At 59.5% G+C, this 20,016-nt stretch overlaps 9 protein-coding genes and 1 non-coding gene across 10 annotated transcripts; 5 read left to right on the forward strand and 5 right to left on the reverse strand.

Annotated features, from left to right (window-relative positions):
• Positions 1 to 123: 123 nt before the first annotated feature.
• THITE_2097947 (uncharacterized protein) lies at positions 124 to 2,028 on the forward strand (the record flags this gene model as incomplete). The annotated part of the gene is made up of 4 exons (XM_003658195.1): positions 124 to 228; positions 424 to 433; positions 502 to 552; positions 641 to 2,028. The coding sequence occupies 4 exons, from the start codon at positions 124 to 126 to the stop codon at positions 1,738 to 1,740; spliced, it is 1,266 nt and encodes a 421-aa protein (XP_003658243.1). The 3' UTR covers positions 1,741 to 2,028.
• Positions 2,029 to 2,223: 195 nt separating this feature from the next.
• Positions 2,224 to 3,386, reverse strand: THITE_124786 (uncharacterized protein; the record flags this gene model as incomplete). The annotated part of the gene is made up of 3 exons (XM_003658196.1): positions 2,224 to 2,289; positions 2,331 to 3,128; positions 3,243 to 3,386. 3 exons carry the CDS (start codon positions 3,384 to 3,386, stop codon positions 2,224 to 2,226), a joined length of 1,008 nt encoding a protein of 335 aa, XP_003658244.1.
• Positions 3,387 to 3,567: 181 nt separating this feature from the next.
• On the forward strand, positions 3,568 to 4,806 carry THITE_2124791 (uncharacterized protein). The gene has a single exon (XM_003658197.1). It carries the CDS (start codon positions 3,822 to 3,824, stop codon positions 4,611 to 4,613), a length of 792 nt encoding a protein of 263 aa, XP_003658245.1. The 5' UTR covers positions 3,568 to 3,821; the 3' UTR covers positions 4,614 to 4,806.
• On the reverse strand, positions 4,807 to 7,745 carry THITE_2124795 (uncharacterized protein). The gene is made up of 4 exons (XM_003658198.1): positions 7,350 to 7,745; positions 7,091 to 7,249; positions 6,768 to 7,000; positions 4,807 to 6,698 (listed from the first exon to the last, which is right to left on the reverse strand). Exons 1-4 carry the CDS (start codon positions 7,395 to 7,397, stop codon positions 5,000 to 5,002), a joined length of 2,139 nt encoding a protein of 712 aa, XP_003658246.1. The 5' UTR covers positions 7,398 to 7,745; the 3' UTR covers positions 4,807 to 4,999.
• Positions 7,746 to 8,243: 498 nt separating this feature from the next.
• THITE_2133195 (uncharacterized protein) lies at positions 8,244 to 10,442 on the reverse strand (the record flags this gene model as incomplete). Its single annotated transcript, XM_003658199.1, has 1 exon — positions 8,244 to 10,442. The coding sequence occupies one exon, from the start codon at positions 10,440 to 10,442 to the stop codon at positions 8,244 to 8,246; it is 2,199 nt and encodes a 732-aa protein (XP_003658247.1).
• Positions 10,443 to 11,593: 1,151 nt separating this feature from the next.
• Positions 11,594 to 12,373, forward strand: THITE_2124797 (uncharacterized protein). The gene is made up of 2 exons (XM_003658200.1): positions 11,594 to 12,269; positions 12,332 to 12,373. The coding sequence occupies exon 1, from the start codon at positions 11,690 to 11,692 to the stop codon at positions 12,224 to 12,226; it is 537 nt and encodes a 178-aa protein (XP_003658248.1). The 5' UTR covers positions 11,594 to 11,689; the 3' UTR covers positions 12,227 to 12,269; positions 12,332 to 12,373.
• A 740-nt stretch (positions 12,374 to 13,113) lies between these two features.
• Positions 13,114 to 14,508, forward strand: THITE_2124798 (uncharacterized protein). The gene has a single exon (XM_003658201.1). The coding sequence runs from the start codon at positions 13,327 to 13,329 to the stop codon at positions 14,176 to 14,178; it is 852 nt and encodes a 283-aa protein (XP_003658249.1). The 5' UTR covers positions 13,114 to 13,326; the 3' UTR covers positions 14,179 to 14,508.
• A 1,083-nt stretch (positions 14,509 to 15,591) lies between these two features.
• On the reverse strand, positions 15,592 to 15,697 carry THITE_t149. Its single transcript has one exon. It is a non-coding gene; the product is annotated as a tRNA-Glu (tRNA).
• An 870-nt stretch (positions 15,698 to 16,567) lies between these two features.
• THITE_49799 (uncharacterized protein) lies at positions 16,568 to 17,137 on the forward strand (the record flags this gene model as incomplete). Its single annotated transcript, XM_003658202.1, has 1 exon — positions 16,568 to 17,137. One exon carries the CDS (start codon positions 16,568 to 16,570, stop codon positions 17,135 to 17,137), a length of 570 nt encoding a protein of 189 aa, XP_003658250.1.
• Positions 17,138 to 17,295: 158 nt separating this feature from the next.
• On the reverse strand, positions 17,296 to 19,543 carry THITE_2124801 (uncharacterized protein). Its single transcript, XM_003658203.1, has 4 exons — positions 18,806 to 19,543; positions 18,639 to 18,737; positions 17,689 to 18,578; positions 17,296 to 17,625 (listed from the first exon to the last, which is right to left on the reverse strand). Exons 1-4 carry the CDS (start codon positions 19,470 to 19,472, stop codon positions 17,497 to 17,499), a joined length of 1,785 nt encoding a protein of 594 aa, XP_003658251.1. The 5' UTR covers positions 19,473 to 19,543; the 3' UTR covers positions 17,296 to 17,496.
• Between the last annotated feature and the right edge of the window lie 473 nt (positions 19,544 to 20,016).

A 20,016-nucleotide genomic window follows, 5' to 3' on the forward strand; every position in this document is an offset into this window, starting at 1 on the left:
GAATTGGAGTCTGGAGTCTGGAGCTGGAGCTGTGCCCCGACTTCGTTGATGTGATCTCGGTCTGGGCGCCTGTTCCACACCTTCACGACAGCACACTGCTGGAGATCGTCCCCATCCACCGCCATGCTTTCCTCGCTCAGAATTGCGTCGCGGCGCGCGGCGCTGACCCGGAACTTCGCGGCCATGCGTGCCGCTTCCACGTGGGCCAACGTCCCTCAGGGTCCTCCTGTATGTCGTACCTCGCTCAACCTCTTCCCCTCCGGTTGCTTGCGTGCCGCTTCCCAAGTGACTTGGCCCTCTGCGTGTAACTGACTGACCGGCTGACCCAACCGCTCGCAACAGGATGTAGGTGCTCTGTCCAAGTTTCCCAAGCTGTGTCTGCTTGCGGTCTGCTGATCTGCGTCTCTTGGTGCCCTCGGCCAGGCCATTCTCGGTATGCGCAGTGCGAAACAGTCTATGACTCTTGAGCGTGCAGCATCTGACAGGCCTCCTCTTGCGCAGGTATCACGGAAGCCTTCAAAGCCGATCCGTTCGAGAAGAAGATCAACCTCGGTTCGTCCGACCGTCATTAATCCCTCACCAACATCCTTTGCGACCGTGTGGTCCGCGGTGCTAACTCACCGTGTTCTGTCTCACCCAGGCGTCGGCGCCTACCGCGATGACCAAGGAAAGCCCTACGTGCTGCCGTCTGTGCGCAAGGCCGAGGAGAAGGTGGTCGCGTCGCGCCTGAACAAGGAGTATGCCGGCATCACGGGCGTGCCCGAGTTCACCAAGGCCGCCGCCGTGCTCGCCTACGGCAAGGACAGCTCGGCCCTCGACCGCCTGGCCATCACGCAGTCCATCTCGGGCACCGGCGCCCTGCGCATCGGCGCCGCCTTCCTCGCTCGCTTCTACCCCGGCGCCAAGACCATCTACATCCCAACGCCGTCGTGGGCCAACCACGCCGCCGTGTTCAAGGACGCCGGCCTGCAGGTCGAGAAGTACGCCTACTACAACAAGGAGACGATCGGCCTGGACTTTGAGGGCATGCTCGCCGACATCAACAAGGCCCCGAACGGCAGCCTGTTCCTGTTCCACGCGTGCGCGCACAACCCGACCGGCGTCGACCCCACCGTTGACCAGTGGAAGCAGATCGAGGCGGCCGTCAAGGCCAAGGGCCACTTTGCCTTCTTCGACATGGCGTACCAGGGCTTCGCCAGCGGCGACATCCACAAGGACGCCTTCGCGGTGCGCCACTTCGTCGCGCAGGGCCACAACATCTGCCTGGCGCAGTCCTTCGCCAAGAACATGGGCCTGTACGGCGAGCGCGTCGGCGCCTTCTCCATGGTGTGCGCCGACGCCGAGGAGCGCAAGCGGGTCGACTCGCAGATCAAGATCCTGGTGCGGCCCATGTACTCGAACCCGCCGATCCACGGGGCGCGCATCGCGGCCGAGATCCTCAACACCCCGGCCCTGTACGACCAGTGGCTCGGCGAGGTCAAGGGCATGGCCGACCGCATCATCACCATGCGCGCCCTGCTCAAGGAGAACCTGGAGAAGCTCGGGTCCAAGCACGACTGGAGCCACATCACCAGCCAGATCGGCATGTTTGCCTACACCGGCCTGACGCCCGAGCAGATGGACACCCTGGCCAAGGAGCACAGCGTCTACGCCACCCGCGACGGCCGCATCTCGGTCGCCGGCATCACCAGCGAAAACGTCGCCCGCCTGGCCGAGGCCATCTTCAAGGTCAAGGGTTGAAGCAAGAGTAGCTTCGTAGGACGAAAGGGGGAAAAAACGGAGGAATGGTAGGACGAACGGAGACGGCTCGGGCTGGCGCTGACTGACCGGGTCTCTCTTGTCCGACTCGATCTCTTCCCACATGTGCATGCATGTACAACTCACATCGCTGCTGTAGACTGTCATATAGAATGTGGTTTGGGTGGCGGGTTGCCGGCATGTACGAGCAGAAAAGTCTCCCGGTTTCAGTCCACGGATACACGGTACGATAGAGAAGAAGAACAAGCAAAACCAGAATTGTGATCGATGCCTTCGGTGGCGAAGGGGTGTGCACCTCACACAGGACGCGTCAGTTCTTGTTGGTCGGGAAGGACACACATCTCCCCCCGCTTGGCCTTCCCGTGCCCGGGATGACCTGTGTCCCACGGCAAAGCACCTGGTGCGCCTCACGCCCGCCCCAACCGTTCCAGGTCACTTCTGACCTCCTCCAACTGCCTGCTCATATCACGGTACACCCGCGCCATTTCCCGCATGACCTTCTCCTTGCCGGCCCCGCCCGCTTCTCCCCGTCTACCTCCCTCCCCGGAGGCAGCAGCAGCAGCAGCATCAACACCAGCAGCGACAGAATCAACCCCATACGCCTCCAGCTCGGCCCGCAGCGTGTGGACCGCCTCGTTCAGCCGCGCCCTGGCGTCGCGCAGGTGGCGCGCGTAGTTGGCCAGCGCGCGCTGCGCGGCGGGCGGGTAGGCGTCGCGGCGGGCGAGCCAGAGCGCGGCCTCGGCCTCGGCGTGCTGGCGCTGGGCGGCGAGCGCGGCCTCGGCGGCGCGGAGCTCGAGCGAGCGCGCCACGGCGCCGTGCTTGGCCTCCAGCGCGCGCAGCAGCTGCGCCAGCACGGCGGTCTGCGACGCCAGCAGCGAGGAGAGCGAGGCGGCGGCGGCGAGGCGGGCGCGCGTCAGGTCCGCTTTGCGGTCGGCTATGGTCGCTGTGAGCGAGGCCGCGGAGGTTGGGAGGGAGGGGACGGCGCGGTGGACGAAGGATGGGTTGGTGGATGGGTTGGCTATTCGGGCGAGGTGGACGGCCGAGGTGTGGAGGTGGTTCGACACGAGGGCGGCGAGCTGGGGGAGGTGGTCCGGGAAGTCGGACAGCGGCGGGTTCGAGAGGAGCAGGGCCGTCGATTCGGGCGAGAGCTCGGAGGATGCGGTCAGGAGCGGCGGCAGGAGGAGGAGGAGGTCGAGCAAGGGTGCTGGTAGCTCTGCGATGGTTGATGTCGCTTGCTGTGGCGCTCGCGGCCGTTTCGTCAGCGTCGGCGCGGGCGCCGGCTTCGCCTGCAGGGACTGTGGATTCGCATTGGCTATCGCGTCTAAGAGTAAACTCTGCTTGGCTGCTTTGAGCCGATACCGGTTTAGCTCCTGCGCGTCGAGGTCAATGACGCAGCCCGTGTCGCACTGGCATCCATGCTTCTGCGGGCTGGATCGGATTGGGGAGGTTGGCGATGCAGTGCGAAGGATGGAACACAAGCTCACCTCGGTCACGGCCCCGCGCTCCTTCGCCGCTGGGTCGTCCTTGGACGAGCCATCAGGGTTGAGAGCAGAAGTGGTCAGCTTGGCATAAAGCGCTGCAAACTCGGGGTTGTTCGCTAGGACAGCGTCTTCCACTGGGGGCAACATGATGGCTGGCTGGGGAGTTTTGATGTTCGTGAACCATTCCGTGACATCAGGGCAGCGCGTCTTCCTGGAGTGGGTAGGTAACCAGGGGCGATGATGATTCGCGCATCCATGTGATGCTTGGCATCCCACCTGAGCAATTGAGCAGCAGCAGCAATCAGCCGAAGATAGTTACTGCCAGCTGTCTCCATCACGATCGCCACCTGGCAGTTACCGCCAACCACAACTCCCCTAAATTTTGACGGCGGGAACTGACGAGCAGCCAGACGGGAGCCGGAGTGCAGCGCACCACCAAACCGCGGAGCAAACCGCTCGACGAGAAGATTTCACTGAACCGCTCCTGGTTTAGATTCTCGCCAATGCGGCGGCCATAACCCTCAGACCGCCCGCACCTTCCCCTCCGAACAGCGCGGGTTAACACGCACAAATACACTCACAATGCCACCGACACTCCCGATGCAGACCTCCTGCCTCCGGGCATCAGCTTCGAGACCAACAGCAGCCGCTGCGCTCCCGCGCATCCTCGGCACGGCAACAGCAACAACAACACACCTACCGCCAGCAACAACACCGACACGATCCTTTACGACGACCCGCTCAGCGCTCTACAAGCAGCCGCGCGTGCCGGGCTCCGACATACCAATCCCGTCCGTGACGGCGCCGCACCCGGAGATCCCGCCGTACCCGTACGGCCCGCGGCCGTTCTACCACCAGAGCAACACGGGCCTGTACGGGACGGCGCGGATCCGCTTCGGCAACCACGTGTCGGAGGAGCACAACACCAAGGCGCGGCGCAAGTGGCGGCCGAACGTGCAGCGCAAGGGCCTGTGGTCGGCGTCGCTGGGCGTGTTCGTGCGCACGCGCGTGACCACCCGCGTGCTGCGCACCATCGACAAGGCCGGCGGGCTCGACGAGTACCTGCTCGGCCGCACGCCGCAGCGCGTCAAGGACCTGGGGCCCTGGGGCTGGCGACTGCGCTGGCGCATCATGCAGACCCCCGCCGTGCGCGCCCGCTTCGCCGCCGAGCGCGCCGCCCTGGGCCTGCCCCCCAAGGAGGACGCCGAGCTGCGCGCCGAGGCGGAGGCCTCCCTGCCCGAGGGCGCCGCCTCGGCTGATGGGCTGATGGCCGAGACGGATAGGATGCTGGAGGAAGGCGCCGAGTTCGAGCTGGGCGGCGAGGCTGACGGCGCGCAGGACGGCTTCATGAGGGAAGAGAAGGCGAAGTCATGAGGACCGGCCGAGGAGGGAACGACTAGGCGGCCATGGGCTGGGCGGTGTCGAAAAGAGCTGTACTATATCATGTGTGTATACCTACCTCTTTGATGCGTAGACCAGCTGCAACGTTCCGTGGATAGGCTCATCACACGTCTGATGGCCCAACTATCGTGTGAAGCGAGAAAAAAGCGAGCCGATTACTCGCCGTCCTCCGCCCAGGGTCCCACACGATGGAAATGAACGAAGATGCACCTGTAAATCGCCGATCCCGAGGTTCTTTTTTTTAGTCTCTCTATATGAGTCTATGCTGCTTCGCCGTGTTATACTCTCTCGGCAAGCCACCCCTGGAAGGCCGACTATCTATCCAACACGGCTAGATGTCAGGGGCAACGGAAGGCCTCTCAAAACCGCAGGTCCCAGCCGATCTTGGGGCCGATCTTGGGCAGCTCGTCGGCAACGCTCTGCACGTCCTTGTCGCCGCGGCCGCTCAAGCAGATGACCACGTCCTGGTCCTTGTCCATGGTCTTGGCGAGCTGGATAGCGCCGTAGATACCATGGGACGACTCGAGCGCGGGGATGATGCCCTCGAGCTGGCTCATCAGCCGGAAGCCGATGAACGCCTCGGCATCCGTGGCAGCGATGAACTTGGCCCGCTCCATGTCCTTCCAGTTGGACAGCTCCGGCCCCACGCCGGGATAGTCCAGGCCGGCCGAGACCGAGTGCGTGTCCCTGATCTGGCCGTGCTCGTTCTGCAGGATGTAGGTGCGCACGCCGTGCAGCACGCCCTTGCTGCCGGCGGCGAGCGTCGCACTGTGGCGAGCCGTGTCGAGACCGTCGCCGCCGGCCTCGACCCCGAGAAGCTTGACGCTCGGCTCGTTGCTGAACGGATAGAACATGCCGGCGGCGTTGCTCCCTCCGCCGACGCACGCCACTACGGCGTCGGGAAGCTTGCCGCGCTTCTCGAGCATCTGCGCCTTGGTCTCGTTCCCGATGACCGACTGGAACGTGCGCACGATGGTGGGAAACGGATGAGGGCCGATGGCGGACCCAATGATGTAGTGCGTGTCCTCGAGGTGCACAACCCAGGCGCGGAGGGCCTCGTTGACGGCATCGCGGAGCGTGCGGCTGCCGGCCTCGACGGGGACAACCTTGGCGCCGAGGAGCTTCATGCGGAAGACGTTCAGCGCCTGGCGGCGCACGTCCTCGGCGCCCATGTAGACGGTGCATTCCATGCCGAACTTGGCGCACACAGTAGCCGTGGCAACGCCGTGCTGGCCGGCGCCCGTCTCGGCAATGATCTTGGTCTTCCCGAGGCGACGCGCAAGCAGGAGCTGGCCGAGCGCGTTGTTGATCTTGTGCGATCCAGTGTGGTTGAGATCCTCGCGCTTCAGCCAGATGTTGGCGCCGCCGACGTACTCTGTCAGCCGCTCGGCCTTGTGCAGGTGGCCAGGGCGGCCCATCCAGGGGTAGTACGAGCGGTACTCCTCCCAGAAGGCGGGGTCGTCCTTGATCTTATTGAATCCCTCCTCGAGCTCCGACAGGCAGTCCATGAGCGACTCTGGCACGTACTGTCCACCGAACTCGCCGAAGCGCTCGGGGATCTTTCCATGCATGGCGGCCAGTTGCGCAACAAGATCCTCGGATTCGGAGACAACGCCATCCACGTGGACATCACCATTGGTCTCCTTGGTGTCGGAAATGGCCTCGATGGTGCCAACCTCGCGCGTGGCCTCCTCCTGGGCGGAGGAGGTGCGCCCGCAAAGATAGGAGCAGAAATCCTGGACCGCCTTGGCCTCCTCACCCTTGGCCGCCTCCTGCAGGGTCGTGACGATCTGGCTGCCCACCACAACACCGTCGGCAATCTGGGAGACGGACACGAAATGTTCGCGGGTGCTGACGCCGAATCCGACAGCCGCGGGCTTGTCCCCACTGTATTTCTTAACCCGGGCCAGCAGCTCGGGGAGGTGGGCATTGAGCGTCCCAAGGGCGCCCGTCACGCCCTGTCGCGAGACGACGTAGATGAACGTATCAGCCAGCTGGCACAGGATGCGCATGCGAGCGTCCGACGTCGCGGGGGCAATGAGGGGCACATAAGAGAGGCTGTGAGCAAGATAACTGTCAGCTTCGATGCTGTCATGTCGCGGAGGGATCGGAGTGGGCGCAACCTACCCTCCACGGGTGCACAGGCGGCGGAAGGAGATGGCCTCCTCAGGCGGCAGATCGACGACGATGAAGCCGTTGACTCCGGCCTCCTTGCAGTCCGTCAAGAGACGCTCCTCGCCGTAGCTTAGGAGGGGGTTGTAGTAGCCCATAAGCAGGATGGGGGCACGCAGGCCGCGCTTGCGGGCGTCCCGGACCATCTGCAGTGTTGATTCGATTGTGACGCCATTCCGGAGAGCGATCTGCATCCCGGCGTCGTTCCAGGGTCAGCATCCGCAACGCGCGATCCACCATCCGTCGGGAGGAGTTGCAGGGACTGCGCGCAAACTCACGGTATTGGAAGTCTGAATCGTCGGGCCGTCGGCAATGGGATCGGTGAAGGGGACGCCGAGCTCGATGACATCGGCGCCGCCCTTCTCCATAGAGAGGAGGACATCCGGGGTGAGCTCGGGCGTGGGAAAGCCGGCCGTGACGTAGGTAACGAGCGCAGTCTACAACAGCGTCTTTGGTTAGCACCTTCGCCTTGCTTTGTGGGTTTACCCTGTACAAGGAACCTGAAAGGTGGTCGTATAGCAGCAGGGGCTTGCGTACCCGGTTCTCGGCCTTGCACCGCTGGAAGGTCTGCGTAATGGCCTCCATTTTGGGCAATGGCAGTCAATTGGGTCCGTCCTGGCAGCAGCTCGTCGTATCGCGGCGGAGGAGGCAGTAACGACGGGAGTCGAGGAGCTTGAGGGAACCCTTTGTCGATGTGGCTGCCGCGAAAGTCGTCTTAATAACTCCCACGGTAGTGTACTGTGGTAGCGGAAGAGGCGAGGGGCAGGGATTGAGTCACCAAAATTTGGGGAGTTGGACCCCGCATTGCCACCAAAGGCAAGGCACAGGCGGAGGGGCCGACGCCGGCGGGGTCCCGCGTGCTGCGACGGACCCTGCAGCACAAAATTCCATAGGCTGTTGGCGGCTCGCATCACCCTTGAATCGACAGTTCTGGGGAAGCTGAGGCCATGCATGGGCCGGAGTAGCAAACTTCCATTCGACCTGGCATTGGATGAGCTTGCGTGCTATTAACACCGTGTGACGGGCAAGTGGGGGGATAAACGATTATCCAGGCGAGGCCAAGCCAACATCAAGCTCAAGAGTCAACTGCCGAACCACCACACTCTCACCAATGCAAAGAAGCAACAAGGTCCAACCAAACCGGATGGTATTCTAAATCTAGCAGAGAAACCAAAGAAAGACGGATGCTATGCACATACCCGGGCGCTCATGAGATCATGGCGCAGCCCAAAAGAGGAACGACCCAAACGCAAGGAAATGCCAAAGAAATAAAAAAAAAAAAAAAAAAAAAAAAAAAAAAAAAAGGAAACCCCGCAAACGTTAAATCGGAGAGTACTTTGTTGGCGGCGGCATCGAGAGGCCCAGGTCGTCGCCGCCGTCGTCATCCATCGAGTCCCGGCGCGGCAGCAGGCTCCGACCGTGAGACAGCTTCTAGCGGTCCGACGCGAAGTAGTCCTCCACGTCCGGGTGGCTGCTTTTCCTGGCGTGCGACGGCCACGTGGGCAGGCCCACCTTCCCGCGCTTGACGCTGCCCGCGTAGACGACGTCGCGGTACGCTGGCTTCTCGAAGCTGGCGTCGCTCCTGCTGCTGACGCTGCTGGCCCCGCTGCCGCTGCTGCCTGGCGGCGGCGGCGGCGATGGCGATGGCGATGGCGGCGACGGCTCCCTGATGCCGTACCGCTCGCCGCCCTCGGCCCGCGTCTTCTCGCGCTGCCCGGCCGCCACCAGGGCGCGGAGCACGCCGAGGAGGACGACGATGACGTACACTAGCAGGAGCGCCGTCGAGATGAGCGCCTCCTGCACGATGCCGTTGTGCAGCCGGGTGATGACCTGGTCGACGGCGGCCGTGATCTCGTCGGTCGTGACGGTGGACGGGGTGGAGAGGAAGCTGGTTAGGCTGGAGTCGCCATTGACACTATCGTTGGCGCCCTTGGAGAAGATGTCGTTGGAGAAGAGCGGCAGGGTGACGTGCGCGTTGTCGTGCACCCAGGTGAGGCCCTTCTCGACCGTCTCGATCTTGCGCGTGATCAGGCAGCCGACCAGGTTGCGGGCCGTGTTGAGCAGGATCGTATTGTTGAAGATGGTTGTGATGGCCTTGTCGATCTCCTCGTCGAACGTGTTGAGCGTGTTGTTGACGGCCGTCGTCGCGTTGGTGACCCAGCCGAGCACGTCGTCGTTGATGTCGCCCTGCAGCTTGAGGATGACGCCATTCGCATCGTCGGCCCACTCAGTCGAGACCTTCTGCAGCGTCTGGACGACGTCGCCGGCAAAGTCGCCGACCTCGGAAGCTAGTTCCGGCGCCTGCTTCTGGATCAACGATAGGATGATGGACTGGCAAAGACACGAGAACAAGCCGGCCACGGCAAGGGAGAGGACGAACAGCGCGGGGAGCGACGTTCCGTAGGCGACTGTCCACCGGACTAGGATCTGGTTCTTCTGCTTGCTGAATTTTTCCGAGAGCCAGAGGCCCACCCTGGCTGTCAGCGGCCTCGATGCAATGTAAACCATATCCCTCTCATCGAGACTTTTCTTGAGAAGCTCAGCTCGCTCTCTGTCCTTGCCCCAGCGCCGGCGCTCCAGGACCCACGCGAGCCACATGGCAAGGACTGCTAGAACGGGGATGACAACACAGAAGGCAATCTTAGCAGCGGCGACGATGCGGAAGAGAGTGGTGAAGAAGTCGTTGAGAAACGAGTTGCTAGAGCAGAACGACAGCGCCTGCTTCTTGGCCACGGGAAAGACGGACTGGTCAAAGCGGTAGGACCCAAAGCTCGCATTCAGCTGCTGCTTGACGAAGTCGAATGGGATGCCGATAACGCTCTTAGTGAGGTTCTCGGCCTGGTCGAAGGTCGGGATGGTCGTGTTCAGCGAGATAAGGTCCTTGACTAGGTCGCTCGAGTTGACCTTGATGTTCTTGAGGTCGTCCAGGTTCTTGCTGATGTCGATCTTGGGGATGTCGATACCGCCCAGGACGCCGCCGAGCATGTTCGAGAACTTGTCAGGGAGCGCGTTAAGCGCGTCCTGGACGTGGCTGATGGTGTCGGAAATCTCGCCTGTGATGGTGTCGATAGCGTCGTTCATGATCTTGGTAGCGCCATCGACGACCTTGACCGAGACGTCCAGGCCGCCGTGGATCAGGGCGGCGATCAGGCACGCGTAGGTGCCGATGTACATGTTGATGACGAAGAAGATGAGGTTCTCGACGCCTGTCAGGATCATCATGAGGACCTGCGTCATGCCCGAGACGGCTTTGGTGATGCCGTCGGAGGCCAGCGCGTTGACGCCGACCGAGAGGTAGTGCGGCATGGACGCCATGGCACTGCCGATGTCCTCGACCTTGGTGCATGCCGCCAGGGCCTTGACCTTCGCGTCGCCGATGTTGTCGTTGAGAGTGCCCGTCAGGAGGACGACGCGGATGAGGACGAGGAGCAAGAGGACGGTCCAGCGGTTGAACCAGAGCTGCGACATCCGTGCCCGGAGTCCCAGGTAGGGCGTGATACTTGGCGCGGTGTGGGCGTGCGGTTGGAGCTGCTGGCTGCCGTCTGCGTGCAGATCCACCGAGTGCCACCCGTCGGCGTTGAGGCTCGGAGGCACCGGGGGAATAGCCCCGGCTTTCTCGTTGTAGCCCATGGCGGGGTCCAGCGATCAGGAGTGTCGGGATTGTGAGCCTTGAGCGAGCGTTGTCGGTGTCGTGCAGATTATGGTTACCGAATTAGGAAAGTTGGATGTTGTTGGGTGCTAATGCGAGGTATATAGAGGTATAGACCAGCTATGCCAAACGGAAAAGCAGAAATGGGGAAAGAGAAGAAGGGAAAAGAAAAAGAAGCAGAGGAGAATGACCGGCACGCCCTATTGATGCATGACCTGGACGGTGACTCTATGTGGAACAATAAGTGAAAGGAAAAGCGAAAGAGGAGAAAGTGGGAGCACAATAGCGCAGAAGCAGCACAATGGAGAGAGGCGCCGCCATTGTTGCGAGGGGCCGAACACACAATAAGAAGGTACAGTCCCGGAGGCCGCATGACCTGGGTCCAAACAATGAAGGGAAGCAAAGAAAGGATTGGAGCTGTTCTTTGATGCTCTGTCTCTTTGTCTCGCTCGCGGTTGCAGCCAGACACCGGCCAGAGAATGCTCTGTCTCTCCATCGGCAAGCGCCCGATTCGCGAGGTGCGGGAATGCCACAACCAGTCAGCACAGCAGCGGCTCCCAAAACATGTGGTGGGTCCACTCCTCGCGGTTGGGCGCCAATAGCGACTGCCAACAAGCAGGCGCGGGAAGGCGACCACTCTGACCGCGCGCCAAGGCGGAGTTATCCAGTTCCTCCCGTCTCCGCTGCTGTCCCAAAAAATGCAACTAATGTGGACACGATTGGCCCTGGTTGTCAGACCACGAAACGGCGGCTACACGCTGGCTCAACTTGGAGGGTTGGGAAGCTGCTCAGAGCAAAGGCAAGCGAGGTAGCAATTGGCCACGGAAACCCCTGGCTGTGAGGCTGATCAAGCCCCAGACAGGCCATGCAACAGGACACCGAATAACGAATTATCGCCGAAATCTGACTGCGCAATCTTCCTCCATTTTTTTTTCGGGCTCAGCGCTTCGCGCGAAAGGGCGGCCGTCACACTGGCGGCCGGCTGCGCGACCAGGTTCTCAGCTCTCAGTAGGGGCTCGGGAGGTAGCGCCCCCAATATCGTTCAACTCCACGATGGAAACATGACGGTCGGGAGGTGCTCTATCATCTCTATAAGTATGCTGGTCGAGATCTTCCAACCGGGCATATAGCTGTCCTATCACTTCTTCATCATGAAATGATATTTGAGTCTTGTTCCGTTCGTCACCTAGGTACTCTTTCGCCCGTTCTCTGACAGCTCGTGTTCACCATGTCCTCGTCCGGCTCTTCCTACTCCCTCCCAACCGGCCCTCGACAGCTGCACCGTGTCGCTTTTGAAGGCGAAGACACTGCACACTGGGCGTTGTTTCTTCCCGACAGAGATGGCGGTGCAAGGGGAATTCTGGTGCATGTCGGGGCTAATAAGGGCAAAAGTGGGAGGAAAGAGAACCACACTTTGCGCTCTTCTCCTTTCCTCATCACGTCAAGCACTGCTCAGAGTGTGTTTCCCATCGCCCATGCAGCAGTCACCGAGAGCCAGTTGACCCGCGCGGCCGAAGAAGTCTTCCAACGGAAGGGATACAGGCTTCTCACCAACAACTGTCAACACTTCTGCATCGATGTGGTGACAGAGTTGAATCGCGTCTGGCCTCATTCCGTTCCTCCGGAGGCAGTCATCGATGTTGCTTCTCGAGGCACAACCATCACGAACCTCACCCGCTGGGTTAGAAGAGATCGCCTGAACGACCCTCGGGCCCAACAAGCGGAGGAACATGACGGGAACCGTGAGCGGATCTCGATCAGCTAGAGAGCTCTTTGGACTGTGCTATTCCTCACTTGCTGCATGGAAGGTCAGATCCTTTCTCCCTGTCTCAAGTGGAAATATGATCATTAACTTGTATCTGCGAGGAAGGTATCTGACCCGAATGCTCACTTGACGTGTCTACCCGGTACTACAACCTTAATGGGCCATCAATCGCAAGGGAACGTGGGGCACCGAAGGCCAAGGGGCTGATCAGATTGTGGTGACGGATGTTGTTCAATCATTTCCGCCAATTGATTGTCTCGTTTCCGCTCTTTCATGCTGCTTCCATTCGTTTCTCATCTTTCTTTCTTTTTTGGGTCTTGTTTCTCGGAAACGAGCTGGCATGTCAGAGTCCGGCATAACCTGTACGCTGAACAGTAACCAACCACTTTGGGAGTTAAGTTTCGTCGCACCATGGCGTTTTTGCCCCGAATTCGAATTTTCCGGGTAGTTGCTGCATGTAGGCGAGGGTTTGCCCCGTTAGCCAGTCACGGAGGAAGAAGAACAATGCTTTGGGTACTGTGACGGGAGGAATGGAGGGGTCCATATTCAGGTAGATTCCGAGTGCTTGGGGGGCGCATTCCGTGAGCGTTGGCACGCATGCCAGCAAGTGCTGGCACCTTAAGGTAGTTCAATAATACCAAGGTACAACAACGCATTCCCGCATGACCTCAGCGAACACACTGTGTCTGTAAGAGACTGTTATTCAAACATTGATCCTATATGTCGCATCCGATCGCACTATCCTCGTCTCCAGCTCGTTTCGCTCGACATGAAAAAAACCAAGATACCCCAAGTTCGGTTCCAGCGCCGCTTGTTTGTGGACACAGTGCCTACACAGTGTGGAAGCCTATTTGAAACGCGCGGCTAGCCAATGTTAGCTATTGGGCCGTCTTTGCCGATGAACTTATTGGGTTGGTTTATTTATTCCCTCCCGCCAACCAACGAGAGAATCGCGGGCTGCGCTGTTGAGAGTCGACCGCTCAAACGTACGACGAGTCAAGTCGTCGCATTGTCCTGTGTTCATCCTCAAAACTGGAATCAAGTTGCTCATTACTTCCGCTGTTGTTATCGTTCTGGATACCGTCAACTCCTTCACCGCGATGTCCACACCCCCCCCGCCCGAGGACGCGACACTCAGCAGCGTCCGGTCTGCCCTCCGTCACATGTCATATCTCAATGCCGGTGAGGGCAAGGAGATTCACAACTTCTTCGGCAACCGTGTGCTCGAACACACAACCTCAACAGGAGCTGTCCTAGCCATCAAGGTCAAACCCCCCGAAGGATTAGACCGTTCCGAGGGCGACATGATGCACTACGCCGCAACGCACGGCGTGCTCGCCCCGAAAGTGCAAGGCGTGTACGACATCATCACAAAGAAGCTCCTGGCAAGGGCGATCGTCAGTGAGCTGGTGCGCGGTGTACCTCTCGTCGATGTGTGGATGGAACTCAGCGACGCACAAAAGTCAAGCATCAAGGACCAGCTCCGCACTCAACTTTCCAAAATGCGCAGCTGCACGCAACCCTTCATCGGCCGGGTCGGCCGCCAGCACACGCGCAACATCTACGACCGCCTCCAGCAAACCTATTGTGGGCCCTTCGACGACGAGAAGCAATTTGACGAGTGGTGCTTGGCGCGTCTCACCGGAGGTCCGCTCGTCCGCTGGAAGTGGAAGCGCGTGCTAGAGCGGGAGCGGCGCGCCTCGTCCGGGCGCTTCGTCCTGACACACGGCGACTTGACGCCGCGAAATATCCTGGTCCAAGACGGTGTCATAACCGGCATCGTGGACTGGGAGTATAGCGGCTTCTATCCTGAGTATGCCGAGTTTGCATTTGCCATGGTGCTCTGCCATTCGCACGAGAAGTGGTGGCTGCCTGTTCTGAAGGAGGTGTTGCAGCCCTGCTCCGATGAGAGGCTCAAGTTCACGCGCTTGGTCGAGGATAGGGGATTCTGAGGGTCGAGGCAATTGATGAGGATGGGAGAGATTGCCCATTCTCGTCTGGTGGAAACGTTGTCGAAATTAGGTTATGCCTCCGTGATCCCGGGCATTCGGTCCTCGGCAGTCATGCGCTCATTCCAGATTTACTCTGATACCGCTTCGAATTTCCTTGAACCACGTTATGTGAAGGTCAGTTTTCTATCTTTCTCTTCGATGAACAAGATAATGTTCCCGGGAATCGACCCAGACAAGAAAAGCCAAAAAAAAAAAAAAAAAAAAAAAAAAAAAAAAATACTCAACACAACAGATCTTACGCGTATATCTCTGCAGCCTCGAGGAACGGCTGTGTCATTCACGTAGACTCTTCGTCCTTTCATTCTTGAGTCCCATCAAGCTTGAAAGATTGAGTATTACCCTTTCCCCAGCTGACCCGTTTGATCCCCGGCGCCCAAGGAGTCTCCACGCTGATTAGTTGGCTGAAAGGAAGGGTTAAACGGCAGGATGAATGAGTGCATCCAAGCAATTGAAGTCTTTTGATGGGAATCAGTCTGTTGATATGGACGGGCTTCGGAATATCGCACAGATGAGTAAGATCTTGGCTTCCGTCGAAGAGCAGTGTGACAGACTGCGAACTTGACGACAACGACACCTCGATATGGCGCATAGCAGTGCGAGGGTAATGGCAGGTGGATTGATACCCATACACACGAGACTTATCGCCTTCTATACGGGTTGCATACGCCAGAATCGGGCAGGCGAGACGCTGAATTACACCTGGCCTCTGTGTGTTGGCTGAGCGTTCTGGTCAAGCACCCTCCCTAAAGGAGGCCGGGGCTCAGTGGCCGCCTGTCCACCCTCGCCGAGCCTGCCTTCTGTGACCGACTCGTAAAACTGCCAACCTACCTAATCTGCACTTGAGGAGAGCCGCGGCCATCAGGTTAAGAGATAGCCGGAGAAGAGGATGTAGACCGACGGGAAGGTGCTGCTCCTCGAGGAGGAGGAGGGCAGATATCTAAATACATACCTGGTATGTTGGAGCAGATGTCCACAGAGCCATAAAGCCACACACAGGGGACCCAGTGTACCGAGCGCGACAGCACTCTTGACCGGGACTAAGGCTTGGTTGGGTATCAACGAATGCCACGATGGCTGAAGCGGTCACCGCGCCCCAGACACCCTTGCATGACTATCATGTCAGTTGTGATCCAGTGCATTTACCACCTCGGGCTCAAAAGTCGACGGCTGCAAGGTCTTCTATCATCACAATGGATGGATTGCCACAGTGAACAGCCTGTTACGCTGTCGCTCGCAACCAATCACCCCCGGCTCTGCCGTTTCACATGATTCCAGGGACCACATTCCATCACCCACACAGCTTGTTTGAGGTCATATCATGTTGACTGATGCTCTCACCAGCAGCAAAAAGTGCTCGGATACGGGGAGTCGAACCCCGGGCTGTTGAGAGCAGGCATCACCACCCCTTTTGATTGGGGAGCAATGAGAGTCAACGATGTTACCGCTACACCATACCCGGTTGGAATGGCCTCCGATGTGGATTGTTGGCATGCAGGGGCGGACGTTGGCCTCATAATCGACAATGTTGAAGAGTTTTTTGCTGGTGGAGCGGTTGTGGATGGATCCAGTTGTGTGGGGATGGGAGGGACTCGGCTGTGGAGAGCCTCTCCGGTCGTACAGCTGCCGCGGGAATTCCTGAAAATTGTGATAGCGGTCATGTTTTGTACCTTTCGAAGGCCCTCCGTCTCACAGCTTGATACAATGCGTCCGGCCTTCCTACAGCATTGGTTCGGAGGTTGGGACAAGTGAAGGGCTCGAGCCGGGAGGCAGCCATATGCGCAGTCCAGACATGGCCTTGCTGTCTTTGAAAGGAGGCGCAGAGCTTTTATTTCGGGAGTGGACTTCAAAGCCGCCTGTCGCTGAGAAGAATGAAAAAGGGAAGGCTAAAATTGATTGCCGAGGCCAGACAAGCGTCATGGCCGGTGCCACGAAGCACTGAGCCCAGCGGAGTGTCGATCGATGGCGCGATCTTCTGGGCCGGTCGAGCTATCGGGAACCCTTTGCCGGGCATTGTGTAACCCAGGCGGGAGGACGCGTAAGGCAGGAGAGAGACAGGTTTGAGAACTCCTGGGGCTCTGGAAAACATGCACGAGGCGGGGAATCCGCAGCCGGTTAATCCCGCCCCTGAGCTATCGGGAGTTGTTAAACGTCCGCAGCGCTGGTCCGGTCAGCGGTTCAGGACTACAGTATTTCATACATATACCACAGCATCCACGATGTAAGCGGTCCTAGTAACATTCATGGTTACTCCTCCCCATCCTCCGATTCACTTCGAGTCCGACGATCCATAAGACCAAACGAATAAGCAAGCCGACCACCCGTTGACACCATGGCGCCGTCCCTCCACCCACTCGTCGACAACGGCATCAGCAAGGGCGACCCTTCCTTCGCCGGCGGCAAGCTGCGCTGCCTCTGCGCGACCGACCCGGTGGAGGTGACGCTGAGCAGCAACGTGGTGCACAACCACCTGTGCGGGTGCTCCAAGTGCTGGAAGCCGGCGGGCGCGCTCTTCTCGCTCGTGGGCGTCGTGCCGCGGGACCGGCTCGCGGTGACGGCGCGGCGCGACAAGCTGGCCGTCGTGGACGAGACGGCCGTCATCCAGCGCTGGGCCTGCCGGGAGTGCGGCGCCCACCTGTACGGCCGCATCGAGAGGGAGCACCCCTTCCACGGGCTCGACTTCGTGCACGTCGAGTTGTCCGACGCGAAGGGGTGGCAGGAGCCGCAGTTTGCGGCCTTCGTGTCGTCCATTATCGAGCAGGGGTTCGATCCCAAAGGCATGGACGAGGTGCGGAGCAAGCTCAGGAGTCTGGGGCTGGAACCGTATGACTCGCTTTCGCCGCCGCTGATGGACGCCATCGCGACATGGACGGCGAAGAAGGCTGGGAAGCTGCCGGCATGAGAGTTAAGATTGGAAACTGAAGGGTTCGTGGAACGGGACCGGATATCGGGGAAGTCTGGCTTGGGATCTCTCAAATCGTCAAGTTGCAACTTCTTAAGACAGTCATCCTACCGCCGAGATACATGTAACAGACGTATGAGTCTCCTGCATCACCATCACTATAGCTGGAATCCTGGGTGTCTGCGGAGACAAGGGAACAAAACAAACTTGCGAATCGAGACACATGAGTAGCAGACGGAAGGTCTACCACGCTGACGCGGCCACGTTCCGGGTATGCATTCCCCACCCTTCTTTTGACGCCGCAACTCCGTGACAATATCTGTGCAAAAAAAAGCAAACCAGGCTGCCAACGCTGAGCATTACTTCCGGTGGTGGCCGCCCTGCCGTGGCTGGCTGCCGTATGCCCTCCTGCGCTGTAGCTTCTTGTCCCGGCTCAACCCTGCGGACAGCGTGATGTCGACTCGGGGTGGCGTGGCGAAGCCAAAGCTCTGTCACGTCGGGTCAGCTGCAGCTCAAGGTCACGATGTGCGGAGGCGGGCAAGCTTTCTTACCTTGGCCACCTTCACCAAGTCAAGCTTGTGGATATCAAAGACACTCCGAAGGCTGTGGGAGGCATAGGCGTGCAGGTAAGACCGGTAGCCATCCTTGGCGCTCTGGTTGAGGTAGTAGTTGGTCCCGATGAGCTTTTCCAAATGCGATTGCACGTTGAGTATCTTGTTCTTTGGGAAGTCGTACTCGACCACCGGCACCTTGGCGGCTTTGAGGTGGGCCAGAAAACCAAGCTCGCTCGGCTGCAGGAAGAGCAGCGACCGACCCTTGGAATTGTTGCCTCTCGCCGTCCGGCCGACCCGGTGGATGTAGTCTCGCGGGTCATCAGGGGGATCGAACTGGACGATCCAGTCAACCTGGGGGATGTCGAGGCCACGGGCGGCAACGTCGGTGCAGATCAGCGTCCCCTGTTTGGCGTTGCAGAACTCGAAGAAGGTGTTGGTGCGCTTCTGCTGCTTCTGCTTGCCGTGCAGGTCGAGAACCGGCAGATCAATGTACTGGAGAAGCTCGCTGTAGTACTTGACCGAATTGCAGGACGAGAAGAACACGATGATCTTCTTCTTGGCCATCTTCTTGAGGAACGAGAAGAGCAGGAGGAAGCGCTTGTCGGCTTCGACGACGACGTATCCTTGATCAAGACCATCGACCGTGCTGAACTTCTTCTCCTCGTCGACGTTGATGTAGAGTGGCCCGGGGCGCAGCGAAATTCTGGCGAGATCCTCGACCTTTGTCGTCTGCGTGGCCGAGAAAAGCATGGTCTGGCGGTTTTCTTTGGGGAGAATCTTGACAATCTGGCGCATTTCGTCCTCGAAACCAATCTCTAATATCCGGTCGGCCTCGTCGATGATCAGGGACCTTAGGTTCTTGAAGACAAATGGGGTGTTTTGAAGGTCTGTTGGGGTCAGTGCGCGTTGATCACTTGCAGGGACTGCGCCGGGGGGAAGAAACATACGATCAAGGAGTCTGCCAGGCGTGGCAATGAGGAGGTTGACGCCCTTGCCAAGTTTGTCCGCCTCGGCCCTGCGATTCGCACCACCAATGACAACACCATCTGGGGCGAAGATTAGCTCGAGGCCCGTCGATATAGAGGGTACGCTCTCAGCACTGGAGAAGACTCACAGGTCTGGGAGTGATTCTTCATCAACTCGCGGGCCACGCCGAAGATCTGCAGCGCCAGCTCGCGCGTAGGCGTGACAACGATGGCACCAGTACCATTTCTCGGCTTGAAGCGCAGAGAACTGAGCATCTCGACGGCCGGAATCAGGAAGGCCAGCGTCTTCCCGGATCCAGTCTTGGCCGCCCCGAGGACATCCTTGCCCGCCAGGAGGGGCGGGATGCCTCGCCGCTGGATCTCAGTCATCTTTGTGAAACCCATCTCGGCGATCGCTTTCATGGTCTTCTCGGAGAGGCCGAGCTCGGAGAATTCCTGCGCATTTGTCGACACGGGAGGCGGAAGCAACGAGTCGCCGCCCTTGGAAGGGACTGCATCCAATTCTGCCGACCCATTTTGCTGATCGTCATCCCCATCATCCTGCCTGGCCGATTCGCGGTCAGAACTATCCTCGCCTGAGCTGGCGCCTTCGGCCTCGGGCTCCTGGTCGTCGGCCCCGCGGGAGCTGTCGCTGCGGCTCTCGGCGTCGCTGTCAGCGTCGCTCTCGGTGTCGCTCTCTTCTGGGCTGGGGTCCCTCTTCAGCTTCTTTGCCTTCGAGGCAGCGGCGAGAGCTTCCTCGGGCTTTGAGCCCTTGGCGTCCTTGAATTTCCTCTTCTTGCTGAGATCGGAAGCCATCTTACTCGCTGTACGCAAAAATGTCCGAACCCGCACGTTGCAAGTTTGGCTGGGGAATTTTTCCTCCCCACTGCTGGCTTATCGGGCGACATGATAAGTTGGTGTGTGGAAACCGCCTTCCCTGTTAGTTATCTGGTCTTGGCGGAAGACGACAGAGACCCCGGTGAAATGTTTGACCGCGTTCCGGCGGGGTTTTGGCAGGCTCGCCTGGCACCTGGTTGTCAGCGGGCCGTGCCTGATGGCCCTGCAAACAGCAAGACTCGGGACGCTTGCAACCAAGGCTCCCAATAAGTCAAACAAGTCAAATATGAGGCCCCACTTGCGTTGATTTGGGTGCACCGCGATGAGATTTGGCTTGATTTGTGTTTACTCAAGTGGTTGCCAAATCTAGTCAAATGCCATACATATCCCTAACCCTGATAGCCACCCCGCACTTTTTCCATGCCCCACCTTCCTGTTCTGTGCCATACCTCCTTTTTCCATGCCCTCTCTAGCTCTCTGGCTCTCTGGCTCTCTAGCTCTCTGGCTCTCTAGCTCTCTGGCT

This window comes from Thermothielavioides terrestris, chromosome 6 (assembly GCF_000226115.1).
Source record: "Thermothielavioides terrestris NRRL 8126 chromosome 6, complete sequence".
Taxonomy (NCBI): domain Eukaryota; kingdom Fungi; phylum Ascomycota; class Sordariomycetes; order Sordariales; family Chaetomiaceae; genus Thermothielavioides; species Thermothielavioides terrestris.